Here is a 16969-nt window from a genome sequence, read left to right on the forward strand (position 1 = left end):
GTATAGTGTTGTACGGCCCCAGATAAATAATAAATACTTTTGTGTGTAATAAAGGAAAGATATTCTTTTTCGAGTTTTCGAGGAACAAGAGTATAGTATAGCCCAGAGAGAGAGAGAAAGAAAAGTACGTAGCTATAACCTTGATAGGTGTTGTATCATGTGTGTTTAAAACTTTTTGCCAAACAAGATGACCTGGAGCTTGTCATAGCCAGACAGCACACCAGCGCCGGCAATGGCACGCAAAATGTTGGCGCCGGCACCCTTGAACAACGAGCGCGCGCCTTCCTTTGCAATGATCTCCTTGAATGCAGCCATGGACGACGAGTACTTGACGGCTGCACCCGACGTCATCATCATACGTCTACGGACAGTGTCGATAGGATACGAGGCTACAGTAGAACAAGTCGATGGTAAGAATAGCTTCCTTCTGTTTGTGTGTGGAGAAAAAGAAACAATCTACTTGGACGTACCCAGACCAGCGCCAGTAGTGACGGCCCAACCAAGCAAGAAAGTAGCCAAAAAGCTCTGCTGGAGCTTTTCGGGCATGGCAGGCTTGAGTGAGTCGTACATGCCAAAGTAGAGGCCACGGTAGACGATGATACCGATGCAGGACACGTTGAAGCCGCGGTACAGACCGGCGATACCGTCCGACTTGAGTGTCTTGCTGTAGACGTCGAGCATACCGTTAAACTGACGCTCACCACCGCCCTTGGCGGCCGATTTGGCATCGTTGGCCAGACGGGTACGGGCATAGTCGAGCGAATAGACAAAGAACAAGCTCGAGGCACCTGCAGCACCACCCGAAGCCAAGTTACCGGCGAACCATTGCCAATAGCCGTCCTTGTTCTTGTCTCTATTAAACATGCGCTTGAACTTGTCCTTGAAGGCAAAGTTCAGTGCCTGCGTAGGAAAGTATCGGATGACGTTGGCCGTGTTGCCTCTCCACAGAGAAATGGCGCCTTCGTCCTTGGCAGTGCGCGTGAAGCACTCGACAATGCCTCCATAGGGCTTTGACAATCGTCCTTGCTTAATCATCTCATCTTGATTCTGAATGAGCAGTTTGACTCTCTCTATACTTGAAGATTGCGTGTAGTTTGTCGTGTCAGTATAAAAAATCCACACATGTATGCGCTTGTGCGAATCATACGTACGGGGCAGCCGCGGTCTTTGACACAGCAGCCGAGACGCCACCCATCAAAAAGTCCTAATAGCAAAAAGTCGTCGTGTGAGTCGATGTCGTGGTGCTGAAAAAAGAACGAAGCAAGGTAAGATGTACTTACGACGACGAACTGGTTCTTTGGCTTTTCGGGCATACTTTTCTGTGTCGTGGGAGGAGTAGTGCAGAAAAAAGAAAGAGAGCGAGTGAAAGAAAGAAAGACAAGAGTGTTTCAAGCGCTACTTGCTTTTTATATCATTTTTAGTGTGGTAAACACTTCGGAATCCGGTTTGGAGCCCACATGGTCCACCGCTCACGTAGCTTTGCTATCTACCTCCTTCTTCCCTCTCTCTCTCTCTCTCTCTCTCTCAACACTCATCCACACGGGCCACTGCTCCGTTTCGTCGTTCTCGAACTTTTCATGCATGAGCCCAGTTTTTACATTATTATTTAAAGCGGCGTTCGTAATACGACGTGAGATGTAAGGGTTTTCTCTGACATGAGGCGTAAATCCATGTTGGGGCCACCCTACCTCACCACTGCTACTTGGAAGATCGACATTATGGTGACAGCTGCCCCTTTTGTTTTTAGCACGCTACTGCTATGAGCTTCTTTTGCAATATACAGTATATACCAGCAGCGACAGGTCTCTCTCTCTCTTCTTCTCTCTACAATACGGAGCACAAAGTACACTTGCTTTTTTTGAAAGTTGTAATTGTTTGAAGCCTTTCAGGTCACGTACAAACGTCATGTGCATGAGGTGAGCCCGCTTTGTGCTTATCATACTGTACTATAAGTATATGTGATCATTGCATGTATTCTACTGAATGTTTGTCCACCACTATAGCTTAGGTAATGCAAACACCTTCTACCTTCTACACTCCAAACCCAGAAATGAAATGCAGCCATATCAGTATTTGTTTAGAGCATAGACTTCATTTTATTGCTTTATACAACACTGATGGAAGAGAAATATTACTGATACATGGTATTATAAGTACTGCGAGTGCTCGTTGTGGAAATCTCTGTCATCGTCGAGAGCGAATGCAAGTTATTATTGTATGAGATTGTCGTCGCCATTTTTGCCATACTCCAACTTCAGAAAAAGAGGGCACACGTAGGCAATGCAGTGTACCTCGAAATAGCGAATATTTTTGTAGCCAAGTATCACCTTTTTTCTTTGCTGTCATCCTATGCTTTCCGCTTTATCTTTTCGCTATGATACGATGATATTTTCTTCTTTTATAAAATAATCAGAGAAATCCCATTGTTATTCATCAGCAGGTACTTCTGACAATACCATTGTAGCGTCAACGTTACCCTCTTGCATTTCCTCGCTAAGCCATCAAACAGTGCCTGTTCATGACTTGCATTCGCTACTATTTTTTTGCAGACGGCCACTCTCAACGCAGTTGTTGCCCAGTGATCCACTACGTCCAAAGTGTTGAATTCCTAAAGCCATAAGAGTAAAGTGCTCAGTACCTTATGCTCTGAAACTTTGAAAGATTTCAAGGTCCAATGACTGGCTTCAATGATTGGGAATTCTTTTTGCTTCTTACTTGGTAATGATCGTTGACAACTTGTCGTGCCCAGCCGCATAATCCGGAAGTGGAATCCAAAGAAGCGATCTTCTGAATGGCGCGTTGCAACACTTTTTCCGCGTATTTTTCATCAAGGTACCCGAAATTCTCATAGAATCGAACAGGGCTGAAATCAGGATACTCACTTTCGATGTATTCGATGTGGCGGTCCATGTCTCGCTGGCTTATGCAGAAGAAAGAGTCGCGAGTTTATTAGATTATGGGAAGCGCGCTTTAATAATCAACTGCAGGGCGGGATTTCGAGTATGATGCTCTTCCGAAAGCTCTTGACAACTTTTAACGTGTAGCTAATTTCAAAAGCTGTGTCATTGATGGTCTTGACATCCCCTTCAGAATTCCAGCAAAGATTGTTTTATAAGTAAAGAGCTGTGTAAGCGTTGAATGCCATCTAGGAGATGAAAGTTCTTCAAGAAGCTTGCTGCATACTGCAACCTCGAAACAACACCACATACATACATCCATGCTCGTTGCTGACATATACGCAGATGCGTGGCTGCTATTGATGGGCCCACTGCTTTACGATTCACGACCTATGCAGTACGAGTAGATGGTCAAATGAGTATTTCATGCAACCGGACAAATTGCCGAGTATACATTGTACTACTTGTTTCGAACCAGTGCATGTATTTTTGTCATGGATAAAAATAGGACATATTTTAGGTTGCTGTTTTTGTTTATACGTGGAACTTGTAGAATATAAGTACATACTCATGCGAGGTATCCGTAGTAGTAGTAGTAGTAGTAGTAGTAGGTACTTTAGTTATTATGATACAACAGCGACCCAGCTTCTTACTGCTAAAAGCCATAATGCTCACATAGGGTTTATACTCTTCAACTGCCGCAGATGGTAGTACAATGGTGGGTGCGTGCATATGTTGCATTTAATTATTTTGGACTCTTTTCACCCCTTTCTTTCTTCTGCAACTTTTCACCACCCTACGACACCACCGCTTTCCCCTCCGACTATAGCCAGTAACTGGCATCATAGAAACCAACAAGTATACTGGAAAACATTGCAGCGTAATTTTCTGTCAAACTACGTCGCGCCTTGGTGAGCCTTCTGTATTAGTTATTTTTATCGCCGAGTATAACTAACTCTCTGTATGTTGCAGTCAATAACACCGGAAAACAGAAACAATATAATGCACATCGAATACAGCAGTAGCGATCAACGATTCGTCGAGCCAGAATTAGGAGAATGTTGGCTTAACGTGACAGGAGGACCCTACCGACCCACATGGTTAATTCGGACGTCAGACTGGAAAAAGGTTCCTGGGAACGAAGCGACGGACGGTTACTGCGCCCTGTCCTACTGCTGGGAACAATCAGGCGAAATCATCAAGACAGACGGCAGTGAATACGACTGCAACAACAGTGCTGGACACCGACTCATACTAGCAGCAGCAACGACGACGACCGACTTGGGCGACAGTGCCATCCGTATTCAACAAGATCCAACCCACATCGTCGAGGTGATTGACAGAAATAGTGATGACAAGAAAAAGATCATCAACCTCGTGACGTATGACGGAATTCTCAAGCAAATCTGTCAAGATTTTCAGATCGCCTACCTTTGGTACGACAAGATATGTATCAACCAAGGCAGCAAGGAAGAAAAGCTTCGTGAAATCAAGCAGATGCATCTTATTTACAGCAACGCACGCTATACGGTCGCGCTTGTTCCCGAGATCAACATTTTAAATCCAGCACTCTTTGAACGACCCGACATGTACGCCAAAACCAAGGCGAGGAAAAAGACCCACGACATCATGTGGAGGTCGGAGTGGTCGAAACGCAGCTGGACATTCGAAGAACTGATGATGTCCAAACGGATCCTGGTCGTGGGTAGGAACGCGCATGCTTGGCATCAAGCCAATACAGGCGACGAAGACGACGACGACGACAACAACGGCTCGTTAGCATATGCTGATCCGTTGGTCCAAATCCTCGACTTTAAAAACCGCAAGCTGAAGAGTGCCAATCAGGTGCTGAAATACGCACAGTTTCGGACAAGTGCAAAAGAACATGACAAGGTCTTTGCTTTGGCGAATATCTTTCACGGGGTCGTTTCCATCGACATTGATTATAGCGGTGGAATACAAGAGGTAGTGTACGACTTTTATCGACGCATCGGCGAACACGACCTCAGCGTAATGTGTTTTGGTTCGGTGCGGAATAAAAATGGCAGTATGCGGTTCAAGTCCAAGATGGCTTTGTATGACTTGCCTTCTTGGACTGGCGTGAACGGGTTACACACACATGGCGCTGTCAGCATCACTCACCTGTTGGCGGGCAATCGCTTTGTGGATGACTCTATGCGTATGCATATCAAGTGCAAGCACATTCCTATCTATCCGATTCAATATGTCGATCATCGTGACGCGTGTATATTCCGGTCGATACCGGTTTTTGACATGGAGAGACCTGAAGAAGAAGAAGAAGAAGAAGAAGAAGAAGAAGAAGAAGACACGGCAAGAGCCTCTACCTCAATCGAAACCGTCGAGGAGAATTACAGCCATTTCCTTAGCGCCGAAATGATGACAACGAATAAGAAGGCGGTCGATGCAGAACCAATAAGTTTCATGGCAGTAGCCGGCTGCGGTGCCACCCATTTCTGCATGCTCGACGACACATCCCCTGCCTTGCAGCTTTCATTAACTGAGCACTGTAACGGAGAAGCTATGATCCTGCCCATCCTGTTCGACAGTAAACGTCCTTTCTTCAAAGAGAAAACAAGTGATGCTGGTGGTAGTAGCCATGGCTGGAAAATGGAATACCGTCACTCTTACTTTCTGCCGGTCTTGAAGAAACGTGCTGGTCATGCTGCTTACAAAGCCATTGGCATTGTTCTTTTCAAGCTGTACATGCCTACAGAAGCACCTGAAGACCCATTGAAGGTCTTGAAACAAGCATTTGGTGACCATCGCTGCGAAGAGCGCGAATTTGTTATTGAGTGATACTTGATAGCCCCAATAGGTTCGCATGTTGTTGTTCCGCAGTTGTTTAAAAATCCTGCATGCATGTCAGGATGAAACTGCGCAACAGAAAAAATAAATAAAGTGGAGCTGGCTATATTATTTCCTTTCGGCTTTTCTTTTTCTTTCATACAACTGCATATTTTATTATAACCATGGTCATCCAACAACCCAACACACAAATCAAGTAATAAATAAGCAACCAAACAAATCAATCCAGTACATTGTCCCGTCGCTGATCCGTCGTCTCCATAGGTTAACAAACGTGTCCATCGTCCGATTACGAAAGGGTGGAAAGCGGTTCGAACTAGCATGCTATAAAAACAAAGTTATGGAATGGCGCTCCAATGTGTAAGTGGCTCTTGATGTTCTATTGCGATCGCTCCTTTCTTGCAATAGGAAATAATCACTTTAAAGAGTTAATTGACTGATGTATTTTTTTTTTAAAAAGAGAGACAGACTTGGACGAGGTCTTACAAATCCACAGCGTATTCATGAACGTTTCCAAAGGCCAAGTAGCCAGCAAAGAAGACCTGAAAAAATGCTTCAAAACCGAGGATACAGACAAGGTGATTCAAGAGATCCTCAAAAAGGGCGAACTGCAAGTAGCCGAAAAGGAACGATCCAACCAACTTGAATCCATGTGGCGTGATATTGCCACCATTGTGACGGACAACTGCGTGAACCCGCAGACCAAACGACCGTATACTGTCACGATGATTGAAAAGGCGATGCAGGATTTACATTTGAGCGTTAATACGAAACGGAGCACAAAGTCGCAAGCATTGGATGTCATTAAACAGTTGCAGCAAAAGCAGATCTTGCCGATCCAGCGAGCCCAGATGCGTGTGCGACTCACTCTGCAACAAACCAAGGAGGCAAAGAAACTTCGAGAAAAGTTACAGCCTTTGTTCACATCGATCGAAGACGAGGATTCGACTGCGGATGAATATGAAGTGGTAAGTGCGACAAGAGAGAGAGAGAGTGTGTGTGTGTGTGTGAATAAGAGACATGGCTATATTTAAGAATAAGGAGATGGATGGTTTACACATATATGATGTAATGACAATAATTATAATGCTGGTTATATAGATTGCACTCGTCGATCCTGGCAATTACCGACAGATCAATGAACTCTTACAAAGTGATGCAAAGGGAAAGGGACAGTTGGAGATTATGAATTTGCGCGAAAAGGAAGAGGGCGATGAAAAGTTCTAAAATACTGGTGAATCTAGAATAAAGAGACTATCCTCGTTCTTTTTAATCCAGCGCAGTAATTGATTTGCACTAGAGATGATGTTGGGTTTGGACGTTCCGTGTTTGAATACGACGTAAAGTTCGAAAGATGATGTAATCTACAAACAAAAAGAGCGCATCAGCATTATCCTACCCCGCTCCAACTGTGTAACAACTCATGTTTACCCATCCTAGAACAATTTCTTGATCACTGTCATGGTAATAGAGCTTTAGTGGCCGTGCTCGACAGTGCATCCGATCATACACGTGCTGATAGAGTCTGTACAATCTCTTTTGGTTTGCATCTTCGGTATAAGGCGCACTAAAGTCAGGGCACGTGAATTGAACATGGACTTTGCTCTTGTACAAAAAATGCAATAATCCAGGTGCCCCCACGTTGTCTAGAACATAGCATTAAAGATAGAATATCGCACGGGAGAACATATAAAAGGTTCTGTTTGTGAGGGTTTTCCCTTACCAACTGTGTATAACTGATCTGATGCTTCTGTAATACTGTCTAAAACCTGGCGCTTTTTCATTGTCTAACATATAAAAGTGTGATGGTTTTGAAAAAAAAGATGTCAGCTTTTCGTATTGGATCTATCTCCTCTTTCCCAGGTTCTTGCCATGTTGCTGCCTATATGTGAAGTACCCATGGATATTACCTCTGTAATGGATGATTTCCACTCGCTCAGTTCAAAGAATCGATCCTTGTCTGTGCTTATCATCACAATGGATACATCTTTTGCAATATAGCATATGTATGCATGGAGAAAACCTTTAGAGTTGAATTTGGGTAAACAGAGTGGTGTCCATGATTCAGCCGCATGGAAAGTTGTCGAGCCCGTCAGCATATTAAACAATAAGTGGAGATCTAACGTGCATTAAAAGGTCAGTTTGCTTCTATTCCTTCACATACTCTGCTAGTCGTGCCCTTCCTCCCTGCATCGTGTGTGTGTGTGTGTTTGAGTTTGAACCCTGTGATCTTGTACGCACCTGATGGATGCAAACTGTGCCGCCGTGGCCGTAAAAGTGTCACTAACCGCCCTTTTGCTACAATCATGGCATATAGGAGGTCCTAACAAATCATATGTGAGTATGTCCTAGCTCAGCTTCCGGTTTCGTTCTATTAAACCCAAGTGGCAGTACCAATACATATCCTTATACACATACCTTCACATGCCCGTTCGATATAATAGACCCTGCTTGCTCGCGCACATTCCTGTTTAGCCTGAGAACTTGAAGCGCGCTCAGCATGAAACTGTGATCCTTGTTGAAAAGCGTTGATAAGCTATCCAAAAACACCTCGGTGCCTAGCAAATCATTTTGAAGAACACTCAAGTAAGCAATTGCTACTACCCCCGTATACATCCTTGTTTCCCGGTGCTAACCCTTGAAATCGCACGCTTTCGAGTCCCTTTGCTACTACAACTTACCACCTAATAGACGACGAAGATCGAAATTCACGCGCTGCTCAAATATTTTTGTGAGTTGAGCGCTTGTCAAGACGCTAATGATTTGATTGTGCAGGTAGAGCAGCTGATCTCGTAACTATGTGGAAGAACCGATTTTTGCATATATGACAAAATCAGTTACACATAGTAGATACCGATCCTTCCCGCTCATGTTCAATTTACGTCCTTAATTACCTGCACATCCGATTCGCCTGTCCTTGATACAGCAACGAAATATAAGGGCTCCTTGTGTACAAAGACAAACTTGTGATTACCTGCATTGATTGATCTACATCGTTTCATACCACAGAACGGGAGAAAAAAGGTGTCAGGTGCGGTCGGATCCATCCATCCGTCCAGGTGTATTATGTTGCATGACTCGAGGGGGAGGGGAAAGAAAAATGGAAAGAGTATTAACTTTATCGTATCATCTCCGTCTTGAAAAAAGGAGATAATTGCTTGAATCACTCCCATTAAAGATGATATCCGCGACTCGTCGCCATATCTGTCAGAGCCAATGGATAGACACACTTGGGCATTTAGCGGCACTTTTTATAAGAATAAAGATCTCTTTCTCGTCTCTCATTTTTATGGTTTTTCCCTTCACACATTATCTATTGCATTATTACCTCGTCCATACAGGTTTTCCAGCACTGCTAAGAATAAAAAAGTGTTTCTTATGTTGAACCCAAGACGACATGCCCAACGATTCAGCTGTCGCTCCTACAAAAGTTAAAAAATGAGAGTATTATTTAATCAAACAAGAAAGATGAGTCAGTTGTATAGTAATAGTATGGAGGAGAGAACAAGTGGAATTAAAAATAAAAGTCGCTTCTTCTATATTACCATTGAATCGTTTTTTACCAGCTTCAGCAGCAAGCACAGAGCTACGCGATCCTTGACGTCTCAATTTATTATAGCTCTTTACCGGATCGCTCATGTTGGAATTGGTTGAATAACTCGATTCGTACGAGGACGATGCTGCTCCGGTCACCGAGGTTTGATCTGACAAAGTACTCGGACTGTCGCTGTGTTGAATGACAATGGGGTCCTGCATTAAGCGGTCTATTTCTGCGTAAAGAGTATGTAAAAAGGCAGAGAGCGAGCTAGATAATAAAGTGGCCCGTGTATATGTATATGTGTATTGTGTGAGAGGAAGAGAACTGCAGACAGAATTCATCGTCGGCATTGTAATAATACTTGGTTTTTCCACTCCCGTCAGTAAGTGGTGATGGTCATCCATCCCCCTACAAGTTTGAACCATCAATACTTATTGCTCCTGGTCTTGTTTTGTAGTCAACTTGTGCTGAGTTTTATCATGCAGGATCGTAGTTGCGGTGATGATACGTCGTTTTATTTTTTTCCTTTGTTTATGCAGTATTACCGAAAAGTGTGCCATCGTTGTTGTATCTGTATTCGTCCTCCATTACACAAACTGCGACACAATGATTTGGTTTCGGTTATGCACTTGAATAGCGTATTAACAGGCTTTCTGCTGTTGATTACAAAAGACCTTCTTTGCGTTCTTCCTCTTTGGAAACCGGGCTAATGCACTTTTTTCTGTTATGCGCAACGATATGTATTTGAGCAGTATGATACATGCAGGTTTTGTGTTATTGTCTTGAAGAAGACGAGAAAGGTTGTTGCTATAAATTCATGTCTATGTATGTCGAAACGTTTGCACTACATTTGGAAAACTAAAGGTTCGTTGAACCCTTTGATTTATACCGTTGGTGACCGATTCAAGCATCGAATATGGGTTGGAGAGAGTAGCAAATGTTCACGTTGCTGCTATAACAATCAAGGGCATACTCTATTTCTGTAGTGTGTATATGTACTAATACTGGGACAAAACCCCAATATACGAATGGATAATTAGTTGGTGCAAAGATGGATGTCCTACTTGTACAAAAATTATATCGTATTTTGCTACATCAGCAATTAGAAGCAGGATTGCTCCCCTAATCTATTCGCTCGCACAATCAATCAAGGACATAATGCTAGTTGCTTTTGACATATGCATAATATCATCTTTAGTACAATTTATATATAATACTATAATGACGAGCTTCATGATTGCAGCGACATAAGGCGCCATTGACTTTCTATATTGGCAGAATTACAAACAATTAAAACAAATTGACTTTTTACCGGATATATAAAAAAAGTGAAAGCTTAAGATATTCCCATGTTCAATCTTGTTGCCTGAAGATGTCCTTTTAGCGTAGCTTAACACTAACAGGTCGCTCACATTTGTGGTCAGTCTATTCAAACACTGTTTAGGCGAAGCTCATGTACATAGCGGATTATTAGACAAGAAACAGTACGCGAAGAGGTTGATAATTAGATGCCATCCGGGATAATACGTAGCTATGTAAACATAATAACAGATCGCCTATGCAATCTTTGAACAGCTTTTTCCGTTATGAATGATATATAAATTTTGCAGGCTGTAGATTCCCAATAAAATAGTTTAGATCTATATCTTAAGTGGAAAGAAACAAAGGATAATGAATACGAAGATGTTGCAGGTGGCTGTTAGCTTACGGTTATGCTTCCAAGGCGCGCCAGTGCCAATCTTCGGACAACTGTATCCGTGTCCAGTTAGAACTTCCTTTTTTGGGATTTGCTTTAGTCTTGGCTCCTACTACAGTAGCAGTCGCACAAGGGGATGAAGGGAACCGCCAAGCGATCTTGGTTTTCTTCGCTCCCGTTATATATTTCTGCTGCATTCTAATAGGAACTTTACTCTTCTTCTTCCTTTTTCCCTTTCGTGGCATAAATTGTCTTACGTCGCCAAATTATTGATCACCAACCCCATCCAACCTCCTCTATACTAATATAACGCAAGAGCTCTGTTACAATCACAGCACCATGGATGCCAAAACACCACTCCTACCGACATCAGCTTCCGCACCAGCTGAAAAAATATGCTGTCGTCACAGACGCCTTTCGCGATGGGCACTTGTTATCAGCATGTTTGCTTTGGCCCATGCTGTCTTCCAAACACTCCGCTGCTCGTTCAGTCATCATGCCCGACAAGTGACTGCACCTTCATCTCCCTACTATGCATTGGATGAAGGCTCGTTCTCTGAAGCAAACTTTTGTTACTATGACCCATCTGATCCGTGGGAAACAATCACCTCAGAATACACAGTTCCAGCATCGGCTTTTCATGGCTTGGATATTGATATGAAAGACTCGCGTTACATTAACTATCAGGTATCCTGTTCGTTGTAATTTACCGCGTACACACGATACTATCCTTAAATAGTAATACCACTTCAAAAAAAAGAGCGGTCAAGTAGATGTCGTCGTTGACAATTCCATCAAGGAAACAACAGTTCGTTTCGATCTAGCGTTCAGTAACCCAGAGGAAGAAGATCTAGTTGAGATTTCCAAGGAAGAAAAAACGGATGGCGTGCTTCGCTTGGTCGTTCAAGTATGCATAATACTTTTCTTTATGTGATAGACAGGATTATACTATCACGATTTGCTCACCATCCAAAAACTTTTTCTGATAAACTAGGCGAAGCATCCAGTACGAGAACGCATTTGCATGAAAGCGGACGTTGCAGTAACGCTTTCCTTCGCAGCCGTTTTAGACACTCTCAATGTCGGAGCACTAAATGATGCCATTGTCATCCAAGACGGAGGCCTCACGTTTTCAAAGCTGCTTGCACTTTCAACAGCCAATGGTCATATAACCACAAAGCCCGGTGCCACTGGTGGCAAGGTCGTGCTTAGCACAGCTAATGGTGGTATCACAACACAGGAACTTATTGGTCACGACGTCGCGTTATCGTCTTCCAACGGTCATATTGACTCTAACATCAAATCATTGACCGGTAATCTGGACGTCTCCACCGCGAATGGCAAGATTGACGTCAGCGTCGCGTCTATCTTGGGTACTTCCAAGGTTGAGCTCTCCACATCAAATGGAGCCATCGCAGCAAATCTGGTAAATGAATTAAATAAACTTAAAAGATGGGAGATTGGATATAATCGAGTATTAGATAGTGTGTATATAGCTCACTTTCCCGCCCTTTCACATAGCCCGATTCCTTTGAATCATCATTTGATATCTCCACAGTCATGGGCAGAATCCATGTCAAGAGCGACCATCCAGGAAAAGTCCATTACAAAGGCTCACGTAGCAGCCGCCATGTGCAAGGTTACTATGGTGATGAGGATAAAAGGACCGGCAACACTGTGAAACTCAATACAGTTATGGGTGGCTCTACACTTACTTTTGTTTAACACATAACAATCATGTGTGTGTCCCATTATGTCAATAAACTCGAATGGCCATTTGCACGCACCATCAATTGTTCAACGTGTTACTGCGTAGCATTTCGTGTAACCCTTTCCGTTTCTCTGGATATAAAGAGTTGATTCGATTTTTCTGACGTTCCTTTAAACCTTGCAATTCTTGGATATGCCTGAAGATAATCATGACGATAAAAACGACACTGACGAGCGAAAGCCATTGCTCACCTCATCCGATCAACAAGTAGTAGCATCATCGTCACCACATAACTCGGCCGACAACGCTGAGCACCGCCAGAAGCAGAATTGGTTCGCCACTTCTCCCATCAAAAAGATATCTTTTGCGCTTCTACTCTGTGTCTGTCCTCTGTTGTTATGCTGGTGTGGCTGGCAAACTGAGCAGCAGCTGAAGGTATGTGAAGAACGGTTTTGTCAAGTTCGTAAAAAAATTGTTTCACCAATGTTTTTGATTGTCGCTCGTGCAATTTAGCATGTCGACACCTGTATCGCAGCACCAACACTTTCTTGGTCGTCGGTACACACCATTGACACCGATCGGTACAACAGTTTACGTGTTGGGCACGAAATTACCGATCGTCTCCACATCACTGTAAGTTGTACTTGATTGCAATACTTTGTGTGAGGAGAGTAAAATTCACACGATAGGTTCATACAATTACGAGAAACAGGGTGGTTTGGTGCAAGTGCAAGTGAATGATCAAGCCAGCGAACCAACTGTTCGCTTCAATCTCAAATTGACCGACGCGAGTCAATCGGATCTAATCCAAATAAAGCAAATCACGCAGAGCGATAACATTGCTATTCTTATTGACGCAAGTACTTGTACACTCGATCGTCTTACGGTAAATACTAATAAGCATACCCTCTTTCTCTACAGGCTGATGCGGCTGCAGAAAATCCTTCGTGCATTGTCTTGGATATCCTTGTTGAACTCCCCAACCCTACGGCACTGGATGAACTTGTTATTGAAACTTCTGACAGCGCCATAGAGATCGATGATGGCATGTACTTTTCACGAGGCCTCAAGCTTGCCACAATCAACGGGAACATTACTATGGGGGTTAGTTCTTTGGTTTTACTCTTTAATATTTTATCAGTCTATGGTCTATATCAGCGGTCCTCATTTCTCCTCTTTACGACAACGCGCATACACAGAACAGCCCAGGGAATGTCGTGGAGCTCAATACACATGCGGGACATATCGAATGCTCGATCCATGAAAGCCCAGCAGTTACCCAGATTACTGCTCGCTCTACTACAGGCAAATTAAACATTATATATACTGGTGTTCCATCTTCGTCGAACACACTGGTGGACCAACAAAGAAGTGTATTGATTAATTTGACCACCGTCTCAGGCGACATTCATGCGCAAATGGTAAAAGGAAATTTTTTTCTTAAGCTCTATAACATTAAAATACATAGAAAAGGTCTTTACTAAAACATACAACGACATTATTCATAACCTTCTTTTTTTTATACTCAAGAGCAAAGTGGACAACTTAGTATACGATGTGTACAGACAATTTCATAGCGGTGCTGGACAGGGATCATCCCATGAAGTTGAAAAATTCCTCGATATGCTCAATCACACCATTAGTGAAGGTCCATCGCTTTTTGACTGGACTGTATACCAACGCTCCGTATGGGGCTCTGCCGATATCTCCACCGTTCATTTAGTAGCTAGATCGTCAGCAATGCATACTAGCACCCACATTTCATTCTGCCGCTGCGAAAATCATTCCAGAAGCAACAAAAGCCAACCTACTTTAACACAAATCGAAGCATCATGAATTGAAGAAATATATCGTTTTTAACTTTATTGAAAAATGAATTTGCAAGAGTGTGTTTTATCATTCTCATTTTTTAAGCTTGGTAAGTGGAGGCGGAAACATTGCCGCCAGTGCCAGTCCAGTTGGTGTGGACATACTTTCCAGGCTCATGAAGAAGCTCATAGGTATGAGCACCAAAGTAATCACGCTGGGCCTGGATCATGTTGGCAGGAAGACGCTCATGTCGCAAGCCATCGTAGAAGCTCAAAGCAGTAGAATGAGCTGGTGTTGGAATACCCAAAGTGGCGGCAGTGCCAACAACTGCACGCCAAGCGTCTTGCGCCTTTGCAGACGCTTCCTGGAAGAACGGATCAAACAGCAAATTTTCAAGCTTGGGATTGTTCGTGTATGCATCCTTAATCTGGCCCAGAAAGACGGATCGGATGATGCAGCCACCGCGCCACATCAAGGCAATACCGGCATAGTTCAAGTTCCAGCCAAATTCTTGAGCAGCTTGGCGCATCAGCATGAAACCTTGAGCGTACGAGACGATCTTGGACGCATAGAGCGCACTGCCGAGCTGCTTGACAAAGTTTTGCTTGTCACCCTGGAACTTGACGTTGGTAGGACCCTTGAGGATCTTGGAAGCACGGGTGCGTTCTTCCTTGAGCGACGACAGACATCGAGAGTAGACAGCTTCGCCGATCAATGTGACAGGAATACCACGGTCAAGCGAGTCGATGGCGGTCCATTTGCCAGTGCCTTTTTGGCCAGCCCTGTCCATGATCTTTTCCACCAAGGGGGAGCCATCGGTGTCCTTGAATCGCAGCACATCACGGGTGATTTCAATCAAAAATGAGTCGAGTTCTTCCTTGTTCCAGCCATCAAAGATATCGGCCATCTCGTCATCATTGATTCCAAGACCCTCCTTCAGAATGTGGTAGACTTCGGAAATCAATTGCATATCACCGTATTCTGTTTACAATGGATTGAGATAATGTATTGTGAGCTTTTGCTGTCCCCTCGTGAGACATTAAAAACCAACAACGGGAAAATTATGTAAGTTTCATACCAATGCCGTTGTGAACCATCTTGACGTAATGGCCGGCGCCATCTTCACCGACCCAGTCGCAGCAGGGTTGACCATCGGGAGCCTTGGCAGCAATAGCTTGGAAAATAGACTTGATTTCGGGCCATGCTTTGGGATGACCACCAGGCATCAAGGAAGGGCCATGACGAGCACCTTCCTCGCCACCTGAAACACCCGAACCAACAAACAAAATTCCCTTCTTTTCGAGCTCTTTGCAGCGACGGTTGGTGTCGGGGAAATGCGAGTTGCCACCGTCAATGATGATATCACCTGGCTCCAAATGTGGCAACAGTGTCTCAATGAAAGCATCGACAGCTGAGCCAGCCTTTACAAGCAACATGATTTTTCGTGGTCGCTTGAGTTTGGAGCATAACTCTTCAACATTGTGTGCACCAATAACGTTTGTTCCTACACAAAGTGGGGAGAAAGAATGACAACAATTAACAAACAAACAATGATCATACGTCAATCGTCGAACACGCACGCTTTAAGCTCTTTTTTCTATACCTTTAGCTTCGTTTTCCAAAAAGTGATCAACCTTGGATACAGTGCGGTTAAATGCACACACCTTGAATCCATGGTCGTTCATATTCAAGATCAAGTTTTGGCCCTATACAGCAGATCGGTTATACTCCATCTCCCAACTTGCTTTCCTTTTCTTTTTCCTTTACCATGACGGCCAAGCCAATTAGACCGATATCTGCACTGTAAAAGCGACAATATTACTATCAATGCTAACTATCAAAATTTATGCTATTTACAACTTACACTGCTTCTGACATGATAATTATAACTTTTTCGTTGTTGTGAGAAGAAAGAAAAGAGACGTGGTAATAGTAACTTTTTGGTAGTGACGAGGGTTCAGGAAAATGCTGCCTGCATTACGTCCAAAACCCATGCATTTGAGCGGTGTAAATTATCCCTGATGTAAGGATTGCATTCCACATCGCACTAGCACTTTTTTATTGCCATGGGATATATTCGGAACAATAGAATCTTTGCTTTGCGTATGCATCGCGGAGCGACACCCTATCACTACCACTTTAATTTGTTTCATCGCTTGCTATCAATCACTGCTGGTAACTTGGGTTCTGCAAGCCCAATTCGTAAGTGAAAAGGATATAATATCGATGTATGAGCTATAGTCTGTAAAATGTAACAATTGTAGGTTATGCAGCTATGAGGATGATATCTGAAAAGAAAAAAAAGCAGAAAACCGGGTTGTTATACACAGGACACGTGAGTGTGACAGAGACTTCTCTTTCGCAAGTCAAGCGCAGTTTCCTAAAGTTTTTCCGCTGCTTTTTTTTAGCGTGGTTTGCATGAACGTTCTTATTGTTCGATTTTTTCTTGTGATTCGTTGGGTGGTTCTGATTCCTTCTCCGGTCCGATTGTA

The 16969-nt window shown here is 43.4% G+C and overlaps 8 protein-coding genes across 8 annotated transcripts; 5 read left to right on the top strand and 3 right to left on the bottom strand.

Moving 5' to 3' along the window:
- Positions 1-165: 165 nt before the first annotated feature.
- On the bottom strand, positions 166-2910 carry BDB00DRAFT_871335 (mitochondrial carrier domain-containing protein; the record flags this gene model as incomplete). Its single annotated transcript, XM_053126818.1, has 6 exons — positions 166-389; positions 471-1075; positions 1152-1204; positions 1281-1319; positions 2477-2608; positions 2716-2910. 6 exons carry the CDS (start codon positions 2908-2910, stop codon positions 166-168), a joined length of 1248 nt encoding a protein of 415 aa, XP_052980773.1.
- Positions 2911-3531: 621 nt separating this feature from the next.
- BDB00DRAFT_818330 (uncharacterized protein) lies at positions 3532-5855 on the top strand. Its single transcript, XM_053123142.1, has one exon. The coding sequence runs from the start codon at positions 3861-3863 to the stop codon at positions 5712-5714; it is 1854 nt and encodes a 617-aa protein (XP_052980774.1). The 5' UTR covers positions 3532-3860; the 3' UTR covers positions 5715-5855.
- On the top strand, positions 5856-7088 carry BDB00DRAFT_818332 (SBDS protein C-terminal domain-containing protein). Its single transcript, XM_053123143.1, has 4 exons — positions 5856-5919; positions 5988-6083; positions 6184-6691; positions 6825-7088. Exons 1-4 carry the CDS (start codon positions 5888-5890, stop codon positions 6948-6950), a joined length of 762 nt encoding a protein of 253 aa, XP_052980775.1. The 5' UTR covers positions 5856-5887; the 3' UTR covers positions 6951-7088.
- A 480-nt stretch (positions 7089-7568) lies between these two features.
- On the bottom strand, positions 7569-9362 carry BDB00DRAFT_882770 (vacuolar fusion protein MON1; the record flags this gene model as incomplete). Its single annotated transcript, XM_053128177.1, has 9 exons — positions 7569-7605; positions 7656-7842; positions 7965-8046; positions 8142-8281; positions 8405-8519; positions 8618-8711; positions 8841-8927; positions 9052-9145; positions 9269-9362. The coding sequence occupies 9 exons, from the start codon at positions 9360-9362 to the stop codon at positions 7569-7571; spliced, it is 930 nt and encodes a 309-aa protein (XP_052980776.1).
- A 1756-nt stretch (positions 9363-11118) lies between these two features.
- On the top strand, positions 11119-11840 carry BDB00DRAFT_306893 (uncharacterized protein). Its single transcript, XM_053116865.1, has 2 exons — positions 11119-11644; positions 11697-11840. Exons 1-2 carry the CDS (start codon positions 11297-11299, stop codon positions 11697-11699), a joined length of 351 nt encoding a protein of 116 aa, XP_052980777.1. The 5' UTR covers positions 11119-11296; the 3' UTR covers positions 11700-11840.
- Positions 11769-12756, top strand: BDB00DRAFT_818348 (uncharacterized protein). Its single transcript, XM_053123144.1, has 2 exons — positions 11769-11864; positions 11952-12756. The coding sequence occupies exon 2, from the start codon at positions 11982-11984 to the stop codon at positions 12636-12638; it is 657 nt and encodes a 218-aa protein (XP_052980778.1). The 5' UTR covers positions 11769-11864; positions 11952-11981; the 3' UTR covers positions 12639-12756.
- A 104-nt stretch (positions 12757-12860) lies between these two features.
- BDB00DRAFT_871340 (uncharacterized protein) lies at positions 12861-14504 on the top strand (the record flags this gene model as incomplete). The annotated part of the gene is made up of 6 exons (XM_053126819.1): positions 12861-13103; positions 13182-13301; positions 13381-13554; positions 13590-13772; positions 13868-14089; positions 14199-14504. 6 exons carry the CDS (start codon positions 12861-12863, stop codon positions 14502-14504), a joined length of 1248 nt encoding a protein of 415 aa, XP_052980779.1.
- Positions 14505-14517: 13 nt separating this feature from the next.
- BDB00DRAFT_974240 (6-phosphogluconate dehydrogenase, decarboxylating) lies at positions 14518-16812 on the bottom strand. Its single transcript, XM_053129895.1, has 5 exons — positions 16342-16812; positions 16245-16278; positions 16081-16183; positions 15556-15981; positions 14518-15458 (listed from the first exon to the last, which is right to left on the bottom strand). The coding sequence occupies exons 1-5, from the start codon at positions 16353-16355 to the stop codon at positions 14578-14580; spliced, it is 1458 nt and encodes a 485-aa protein (XP_052980780.1). The 5' UTR covers positions 16356-16812; the 3' UTR covers positions 14518-14577.
- Positions 16813-16969: the final 157 nt, after the last annotated feature.

This window comes from Zychaea mexicana (assembly GCF_025766255.1).
Source record: "Zychaea mexicana strain RSA 1403 chromosome Unknown BDB00scaffold_27, whole genome shotgun sequence".
Classification (NCBI taxonomy): domain Eukaryota; kingdom Fungi; phylum Mucoromycota; class Mucoromycetes; order Mucorales; family Lichtheimiaceae; genus Zychaea; species Zychaea mexicana.